General features: G+C 39.1%; 1 protein-coding gene across 1 annotated transcript in view; it reads left to right on the forward strand.

The window, feature by feature from the left end:
• The window catches only part of CUBN (cubilin (intrinsic factor-cobalamin receptor)), a 315,183-nt gene that overhangs the window by 201,709 nt on the left and 102,817 nt on the right, over positions 1-10,657 (forward strand). The window contains 4 exon segments of the mRNA XM_011963893.1: positions 2,243-2,440; positions 6,898-7,044; positions 9,386-9,576; positions 9,737-9,920. Of these exon segments, the coding sequence (XP_011819283.1) occupies positions 2,243-2,440; positions 6,898-7,044; positions 9,386-9,576; positions 9,737-9,920 (720 nt within the window).

A 10,657-nucleotide genomic window follows, 5' to 3' on the forward strand; every position in this document is an offset into this window, starting at 1 on the left:
TATGGATACACTGAGGAGACTAAGAAAGGAAACTGAGATACAATCTCTACTCTCCAGGAGCTTCAAAGTAATGGGAACCAGGCATAATGACTCATGCCTGTAATGCCAGCTCTTTGGGAGGCTAAGGCAGGAAGCTTGCTTGAAGCCCAGGAGTTTGAGAGCTGCCTGGGCAACAGAGGGAGAATCCATCTCTACAAAAGATTCAAAAAGTTAGGTAGGCATGGTGGTGCATGCCTGTAGTCCCAGCTACTCGGGAGGCAGAGGCAGGGGAATTGCCTGAGCCTAGAAGTTCAACGCTGCTCGTGAGCAGTGATTATGACACTGAACTCCCGTGAGACCCTGTCTTAAATCAATGAATAGTAAAAATAAATAATAAATAAAAGAGATTGGGAAATAAAAAGCACTCGTGTCAGTTAAATAATGGTATCGTAATTAAATGGGTAAATGACAAAGCAAGTGGTACCAGTAGCAAATAAGCAAGGGAAGGAAAACGAGCTTACTGTGGATGAGGGTCAACTGAAGGAAATTCAAAGTGTCAAGTAGGAAAAGCAGTTGGTGTATCAGTCAGGAAAAACTCAGCCATATGGTGGTAACAAAGAATTTCAAACTCTTAGGTGCTGAAAACAACAGGTCTTTTTCTACGTGTTCCTCTTGTGTTAACTGGGTGCCTCTCATCATCCATCACTTCCTGACTCAGGCTGTTGGAGCTCCCATTGTCTGCGACATTGCCTGAGACCATGGCAAGAGGCAAAAGAGCCCTTGGATGTCTCGCTTTAAAAGTGCTCAGTGTAGAGTAACGCATGCCTTTTGCTCATAGTTCATTGACCCAAACTGGTCAAATGGCCTCTCCCAGCTGTTTGCAGAATGCAGTTCTACCATGTGTTTGGAAGTAGAGACAAAGGAAATATCTGGCAAACAGCACTAATGACCCACAGTCATTATAACCACATTTTATAAATTCAAGATAAGAAATATTTCACATAGAGGAAAACCTTGAAATTTGAAGATACTGGATAACATTCAGCATTCAGATTTTCCATGTGCAATTGCTTTAAAAAAATCTGTAGCCTACATAGTAATAGGATAAAGAAATCAGGACCTAGTTCTGCAATATTTTATATTCACTTCCTGTTGGCCTTGATAAGATGCAAACATATTATGGTATAAAAGTCATAAACTTCTGAAATGGTGAAGAATAGACCTCTGAAATCTATTCCTCCATAAAAGTGATGGCAAAAAAAAATTGTTAAAATCAACTTTTTGAGAACTCTGGAAATAGACCAAAGCCTTACAATCTGAGGCATATTTATTCAAGAAAAATCACTGAATCTCAGTAAGAGTCATTTTTGTGGCATTCTCTTCCTATTGCCATCTCTCTCTCCTCCTAGCTTTGTAGTAGCCTCATGACCACAGTAGCTGTGAAAATGAGCAGCTTTAATAGCCGAGAGTGGTGGGGCAGCAGAGGTCCTGAAAACAGCCCATATCTGCAGCACTGCCCTTATTCCAGTTTGGCGACTTCCTGGAAAACTGCGTTCTCAGGTCTTGTCTTCGCACGACCTGGCCAAGAACTCACTCTTGTGTAAACAGCCCTGTCCCTGGGGTCTTTGCCGAAAAAAATCAGCAACAGCTGTTTCACATCACAACCGTGTGGGGCAGTGACACCAGTTACAGCTAATGAGAAACTGACCAGGAAACTTGAAAGGAAAAAATGGGGAAGGAGATGCCCACTGGACCTTTGAAAAGCTCTGACATGTTTCTGGAAATCTAGAAGGCCACACACATAAGCCCAGTTGTACACATGCCCAAAAATAGACCCTGAGAAGGCCCTCATCTGTCACCTCAAAGTTGCCTAAATATAAATTACATAAGTAGCTACACAGAAATGATAAAGAAACATGAGAAACACAGGAATGAATACAGTTCTATCTCAGTAATACAGGGGGTCCTCTACATGTCTTTATTGATGCCTGAATAGTCAGCACTCAATGTTAAATGGGTTATATAGCAAAATTATGGTGAAAATGGAGAACACAGTGCATTTTTTTTTTTTTTACATCAAAGACCAATTACAGAAATTGCAGCTCTCCGAATCTGTGGGTTAAATACGATATTCATTGATTTCTCTGAGAAATGGTTTCAGTTGATTGCTTCTTTTCAGTAGAGGGCTGTCACTTTCAAGTGAAAAAGTGCTAGCGTCTTTTCCATTAGGGCTGTGTCAAAGATGTTGCTTTCTATTCTACAGGTGCTTGTGGTGGCTTCCTGAGGACAGGAGATGCACCCGTGTTTCTCTTCTCCCCGGGCTGGCCTGACAGTTACAGTAATAGAATGGACTGTACATGGCTCATTCAGGCTCCCGACTCTACCGTGGAACTCAACATCCTTTCCCTGGACATTGAATCTCACCGAACATGTGCCTATGATAGCCTTGTGATACGAGATGGTGAGAACATTATAAAGAATGCTGAGTTTCAACCCTGACATGTATTTAGTTCTAGTCCATTATCATCATACTTGTGTACTGCCTCCATCGGTTTGGTTTGGAATTATACAGATATTATGGTCAAGGAAGGTATCAGTACCAGAATTGGCTACAACTCCTGAAGGATGTAGGAAAGTATTAAATTACCTGTCACAAAGTGTCAGGAATAGCACATTTCTATAAGGAGAAAAAGGCTTTTTTAGAGGAAGAAAAGAAGGAAAGAATAGTCTGAATGTCAACATTGTTCACCTCTCCTATTGAGGTGCCTCTGAGATAAATATTGATATTTTATATTTCTGGCTTTAAGATCCAAGTGAAAAAAATACTTGTAATGTGACTGGACACAGTGGCTCACACCGTAATCCCAGCATTTTGGGAAGTCAAGGCAGAAGGATCACTTGAGTCCAGGAATTCAAGACCAGCCTGGGCAGCAGAATGAGACCCTGTCTCTAAAATAATAATAAGAAGAATATAAAATAGTAATGTATTCATTTGTCATTGTCCTCTGAATCTGGGTCGAATAGGTAGAATTAAGGGGTGATACTGTTGTATTCTTTCCTCTGTACACAGGCATGGTGTTGCTATGTGACGTAAAGTTAGAGACATAAATATTGCTGATGTATGCCTTATGCAAAATTGGGCTTCACAGTTTGCATGGACTGGAATGAAGGAGGACAGCAGAAAGGCCACATCCTCCACATCAGTATTTCTCAGTGTGGTCCCCAGATATACAGCGTCATTTGTTAGATGTGCACATTCTCAGCAAAAAGAAACGTGTTTGCCTTTGCCCCACAGGTTGCTAGTGTGCAAGATCTTGTCTCCCTTATCCCTCATCCCAAGACACTTGCTGAGTGAGAAAAAATCGAATGGTGGAGGTGCTTTATGTCCCTTCTGTAGAGGCAGGACACTAAGTACAGACTCAAGTCAATCATACACACATTATGAGATGTCAAAGCATGACTCTCCGCCATCTTCCCATCAGCAATCGGCTATCAGCACGTTGCACAGAGAAACATCAGAGCACCAGAATGCTCTCTTCCCATCTAAGCCTTCCTGTGCATATTGAAATTTAAAACTTTTCATGTAATGGAAAGGATGTGTGTCCTTGCACACATAATTCTAGTGTTCAGAACCTACTAGAAGCTTTAAAAAAATCAAAAAAAAAAAAAGATCTTCTGTAGGTAACTGCATCAATGAAGTAAATTGTGGTTATTCTTTTAAAATCACATTCCATTGAGTTGTTTTTGCTCCATCACTAACTTCTCTTGGAAGCCGGGAGCCTGGGAAGCAGTCCTATTTTCCTGTATGACTTTGCACAGGTCACTAAGTAGCTCCAAACCCGTTCTATCTGTGAGATAGACAAATACCTGCCTCACAGGCGTTTTCTGAGGATTAAGGAAAGTAACAAATGCAATCTTTTAGCAAAAGTATAAGCATTTTGTAGATCATGAATTTGGAATAGTTAAGATTTCAGTTTACTTAGATGGAAATTTCTGAGAGAGGTTTAATCAATGTCCTTGCTCAGGCACAGGGTGGCTTGAAAGAGCAAAAGAAACTAAGGTGCATGCCAAAACAACACAAATATTTTAAATTGGTCGTGTGGCCTGTCCGTATGGATTCTTTTTTATGCACTGGCAATGTGAGTAGATGCTCAATAAGGTTCCTTCCTTCCTCATTTGTTTAATTATTTATTCAAGAAATAGTTATTGAGTGCCTAGTCAGTTGGTGGGTATTGTAGTCATTTTTACATTGTTAATATATTTTTATGACTAAATTTTAAATCCCACTTCAATTATTTGTTCTTTGCCCAGCCAGCCTTTTGCTTCTGAGTAGCAGAAGCATGTCACATTCTGAAGCAAATGTCTAAAGCCAACTGGCCACAGACAGAGATACTTATGTGCTATTCCCTGCTCATGCAATTGGCCCGTCATCACAGGCCTTTGGCTGTATGGAGGCTGTGAACCTTCCTGGGCTACCCCAGAGAGAGTAATGCAGCATTCTTGGGAGAACCCACCTCCTTGTTCATTTCATAGAGTTGCCATGGTTTGAATGAATCATTTTCTTCCAGTTTCTTCCACATACCTACCAATTCTGCAAACCAAAAATTCCTCCAAACTGGATTCTGTGATACTACATTGGTCCTAGAAAAACTTTTCAATAGAAAAGAAATTGTATAAAAAATCAGTAATCCTTTAATGTAGTTCCAGATCTTAAGCATACTTTCTTCATGACCTTAGATAAATCATTTAATAGCATAGTTTGGGGGCATCTGAAGTTAATCTGCAAAGGTTAACATCACTGTTAACTTCTATGCTCTATGCTTTTGCATACAGCAAAGTGACTTGTATCTCCTGTAAGATTCAGTTCCTCATATACGAAATGGGGATAAAAATAAATGCCTACCTAATAGTGTCACTGTGAAGATAAAATCAGATAGTACATGTGAAGCACTTAAAGGGGTATATAGTAATTGCTCAATAAATGTCAGTCTTGAATAATCTTGGGGCCTCAGTTTCTATATCTGTAAAATGAAGAGGTTGGCATAGAGAAAGAATTCCCAAGTTACCTTCTAGTACTAGCCTTTACCATTCTTTGACTTGCCCTCCTCTTTAAAGATTAGGCTCAATCTTTATGCAATCTATATGTTGATGTTTTTGAAGGCTCCAGAAATACCCCAATACTCAGTATGAAGACTGAAGGGGTTGGGGGGCGGGGGGGCAAGTAACAAACCATCTGTGATTTTTGGGTTATCTTCTCACTAATGAGTAGGCTAATCAACAAGCAGTTATTTTGAGATAAACATTGTTTCACCAGATGATCTGGAGTGAATTTTAGAAAAGAAATCAAAATCAGTAGATTCAACTCAGTTTCATCCAGTGATAAAATATACATGTGAACTAATGACATATAACAAACTTCAAAATTTTGTAGTACAGGTAATCAGAGAATAAGTCAACAAAAAATAATATTGGGTGAAATGTATAGCAAAATAGCATGATGAAGTGCACTTACTATAAATGCAAAGGAAGTTTAAGAGATACACTTTTGAACTGTAAAGAACGCAAAAGTTTCCAGAGATCAGAAACCCTCCAAAGAATGCCATTTTGAGCATTTTGTATTTATAACTCTGCCGTTACATTTGTAATCACAAGAATAGAAAATAACTTATTTTCTAAAGTAGTTAATAATGAGTGAGTTTCAAGTTGTGGTCAGTGCCATGAAGAATCCATGTTGCTGGTTGTATAAAAGGGCATATTTGCTCATGTCTCATATTCTATTTTTGTTTTTTATAAACTTGAAATTTATTAATTCTCTGCCTTAGGACAAAAGAAAAAGAAAACAACATACTTTCCCAGCCAAGGAATCCAAGTCTGCTATAATCCCCTTTGTCCATTTTGGTTTCAGCTGGCACAGGGGCTTTGATCAAAGCTTATATCCAAGATAATCAAGATGAAAGGAGACATGAGGTGCCCCTGCTGTCCTTTGTGTCTCTTATGGGGGTGGGGCACACTTGCTGGAACTCTTCTCTCACCCTCCACACAAGTGTGTGGTTGTTTTTATAACAAAACAAACAAAAGCAATGAACAAACACAAATGAACAGTTTTGTTTAAAAAAACCCACTGGCGCTGAAAAAAGGGCATATAAAATTGCATACCTTTTGGTGAATGATATTGTAACATTAGTGTAGGATCTGAGGTCAAAAAACCAACGTTTTTTTTGTTTACCTACTTGACCTTCAGCAATCAGAATAACTGAGGTCAGAGTCTCTAATTAACACACATATCATCACTGCACCTCCATCACTTTCCAATCCCAGATACTCTGATTTCGAGTTTTAGTGACAGGGAGAACTGGCAGCCAGTTTTTAGAATGACAGCGGAAACTGTCGAAGAAGTCTTTATCAAAAAGGTAAAGAACCCAGCACTCTGGGAGGCTGAGGAGGGCGGATCACTTGAGATGAGGAGTTGGAAACCAGCCTGGCCAATATGGTAACACCCCCACCTCTCCTAAAAGTACAATAATTAGCCAGAAGTGGTGGTGTGCCCCTATAAAACCAGCTACTCAGGAGGCTGAGGCAGGAGAATCGCTTGAACCCGGGAGGCAGAGGTTGCATTAAGCCGAGATTGTGCCCCTGCACTCCAGCCTGGGCAACAGAAGAAGACTTCATCTCAAAAAAAAAAAAAAAAAAAAAAAAGGAGGTGGGATGGGGGTAAAGAGAAGGGCAGGAAGCACCATTGCAAGCTGGAGCCAGAATGATTTCACCCCTGAGGGGTCCTTCTTTTTGAGAATCCCATTATCTCCTATGAATCCTGATGTTCTGAGAAAAATGTGTGAGCTACTTTGGCTCAGCTGCAAACAATTGTAGAGTAGGTTCTCAAGACTGTGTTTTCATGTTGTTGCCTTTCTTTCAATGTAGGAGACAATAACTTGGCCCAGCAGCTAGCAGTTCTTTGTGGCAGAGAGATCCCTGGGCCCATTCGGTCTACTGGAGAGCACATGTTCATCCGCTTCACCTCGGACTCCAGTGTAACCAGGGCAGGCTTCAATGCATCCTTTCACAAGAGTAATGAGTTCAAATATTTTTTTAATCCCATGTTATCTCATCTCCTCTCTTTTCCTCTCTCTTTCTCTCTTCCTAATATAATTTTTTTTGGGCGCCAGGACACAAAACAAGTCAGAGGACATGGGTCTCTGCCCAGGCTCTGGATGGCTGGCCCCCCTTACCTCAGTGCCGAGTCCTGATCCAAAGCACTGGGGCCAAGTCGTACAAAAGTGTGCTGCCTTCAGGTCTCTGGGTGGGGCATCTTCACTGCAAAGGAGGTGTGTGCAGGGAATGCATGAGAGAGAGCTTTAGAGCAATTTTTCAGCCTAGCTGAGGGCTGGAACTAGATAGAGTACAGCCCACATCCATAACTCATCGAAGGAGCAAAACGTCATCATTTATCCTCATAAATTACTTGGTTGAAGTCATCCATTTGAGGGTTGGCAGGAAGAGTTTGTTGCTCTTGAAATATGAATTTGATGAGTCAAAAGCAGGCACCATATATGGGATGCCATCATGCACAGTATGATTGAGACTTTTCAAACTTGACATGTGAAGTCCAGTAACAGCCTTAAATCCAAACTAAATGAAAGGTAATAAAGTAGTCCATGGAAGAGTGAAAGACTCTCGTGTTTTTAATCGAAAAAATAATTTTAAAGTAGAGTCTCAATCTAACGTTAAAAATTAATCTAGTATTTCCTCCTTGCTTATATATACCTTTTATAAAGTAGGGAGCAACTGAAGATAAATTGTGTTCCTCACGCTCAAGGGAGGCAGGCTGCATAGTGGCTTAAGATCATGGGCTTTGGAATTAGACCTAAAATACATTTTTACCTCTACAATTTAACTAGCTGTGTGACTGTCTACCCTTCCTTGCCGATAAGCTTCTAGTCCGTGACAACTGGGGAATTAATGCCTGCTCCTTTCATCCTCTTCCTTCATCTCCTACCCTCTGATTCTCATGTATATATTAATATGTACTGCAATTCATTATACATACACACATGTATGCATATGTAGGTATGTAATGTGTGTAGAACCATTGTAATTGATTTATATGTGTGTATATGTGTGTTTATATATGTATATAATATATATAAATATGTGTGTCTATCTGTGTATATATACATACTTGGCAACTCCTGGTCTAGAATATATTTTGAATTTAACCTGTGAATAGTATAATGGACTTTGGAGACTCAGAAGCGGGGAGGATGGGTGGGGTATGAGGGATAACAAACTACGTATACTAGTCAGGGAACCAGTGCACTAAAATCTCAGACTTCACCAGTATGCAATTCATCCATGTAACCAAAAACCACTTGTACCCCAATTAGATAGATAGATAAGAAAAAAATTTCACATTTGAAAGCTGAACACTTTACTCCCACCCTTTTCCACGCCACCACCCAATTCTACACTCTTCACAATCGTAGCAAATGGAAAGTACATTTTTCTCATTATTTAAGTCAAAAATCTTTATGTTATTTTTGACTTTTCTGTTTGTCTCACACTTAACAATCAAATCACACTGGTTCTACCTTAACAATGTATCTAGATTCCAACCATGTCTCTCCATTTCTGTTGCTACCAGCCTAGCCCACACACCTATCATCTCTCCTTGGCCTCGGGCAGTCCCCTCCTTATTGGACACTCTGCTCCTGCCCTTCCCTGCCCTCCAACCCTTACAGTCTAAGGACTGCACAGAGAGTGATATTTTCAAACTTAAGTGAGATCATGCCATTCTGATGCCCAAAACCCTTCAGTGTCTTCCTCTTCTTACTCAGAGTAAGTCTTTTCAGTTTCCTGCATGACCTAGCCATGCTACCTTTGGAATCTCTCATTGTGCTTCATCCATTCTGACTTCCATCATGTACCTCTAACACATGATGCCTTTACACTAACTGTTTTCTGAACTGGAATGTTTTCTCCCCCATAACCATCTGGCTTGATCCTTCATTTCATTCATGTCTCTGCTAAGATGTTACTCCAGTGACGTGGCTTTTGTAACTTAACTCTAACAATAAAGTATCCTTCTCCCTCCTCTCATCCATTTTTCTTTATAGAATTTATCACCATCTCACAGATTATGTATTTGTTTATTGTACGTCTTTATGAAAGCAGGTAATTTTTCTCGATTACTTACCTCTATATCCCAGATCTCAATGACCACCACAAACTGAGTAGCCAATAGCACGTGCTCAATACATGCTTGTTATAATAATCATTTCCTACACTATGGCTTTATTTTCAAGCATTTTTATTGCCTACACTTTGAAAACCCCCCAAGAAAACTAAGAAAGTATAAAAATCCAGTTACCAATGCTATTTAAATAATCTACCTTTGTTTCTTTGTGGGAAGGCTGTGGTGGATATTTGCATGCAGACAGAGGGATCATCACGTCCCCCAAGTATCCAGAGACTTACCCATCCAACCTCAACTGTTCTTGGCACGTCCTGGTCCAAAGTGGCCTGACCATTGCTGTCCATTTTGAACAGCCTTTCCAGATTCCAAATGGAGATTCTTCTTGCAACCAGGGGGATTACTTGGTGGTAGGTCTTGCTTGCTACTCTTTCTAATTACATTTTCCATATACTTCATTCAGAAAACAAAATGATAATTTTTCTCTCTTGGGACATACATGGATAAGAATTACGTACTCCTCCTTTTTTAATGTAAAAGAGTTGATGCAATTTTAATTTGTCTTTCCAGCTGAGAAATGGTCCTGATATCTATTCTCCACCTTTGGGATCCCCTGGAGGAAATGGTCATTTTTGTGGCAGTCGTGCTTCATCAACTCTGTTCACCTCGGATAATCAAATGTTTGTTCAGTTTATTTCTGATCCTAGTAATGAAGGGCAAGGATTTAAGATCAAATATGAGGCAAAGAGTTTAGGTAAGTATTTTCACTGAGAATTATACCTACTTTTCCTGCAATTGCTTGATCTTCCTTGATTAAACAGATTTGAGAAAAAACATATAAAGTTTTCTTTTCTGAACTAACAGTAATAGAATTCATAAGAATGCCTACTCTCAAGTACTTATTGTATTTGATACATTCAATATCTCATTGTGACTACTTTTCAAGTAAAGCATCATTATTTCCATTTTAAAAATAAGTAAAATGAGGCTTGGACTTTTCCGAGGCCACATATCTAATTAGTGATCAAAGTGAAATTTTCCATGAGTGTAAGATAAACTATTCTTCTTGATCCCTGAAATTCCTTAGACCTTTCCATTATAAGATGTCTAACTGTAAGTTAATTCTAGTTATAGAAACATTGTAAGAATTACATTTGCCTTATTTTCTAATAATTTGTGTGCTGTTTTAAAGAACACATAATCTTTTGATTCTATTACTGATTTAATTACACATTACATGAGATCCTTAATTGCTTGTACTTAATTACACTTGATTATAATTGCATTTAATTCTACTGTAATGATTTGATTTTGGTGACATTTGCTTTTTAGTAATGTTTAATTGAATAAATAAATAAATAAGTAGGCATCACTTTTAAAAAGGGAATAATGTCAGTAGAAAGTAATATAATAATAAATTTTTGCTTTGCCCCACCAGAAGTTAGATAATATAGATTTCAAAATGATCCTATGACTTGAATCCCAGATTCC

The sequence above is a fragment of the Colobus angolensis genome, unplaced genomic scaffold, assembly GCF_000951035.1.
Source record: "Colobus angolensis palliatus isolate OR3802 unplaced genomic scaffold, Cang.pa_1.0 Scaffold63, whole genome shotgun sequence".
In the NCBI taxonomy this organism is placed as follows: Eukaryota; Metazoa; Chordata; class Mammalia; order Primates; family Cercopithecidae; genus Colobus; species Colobus angolensis.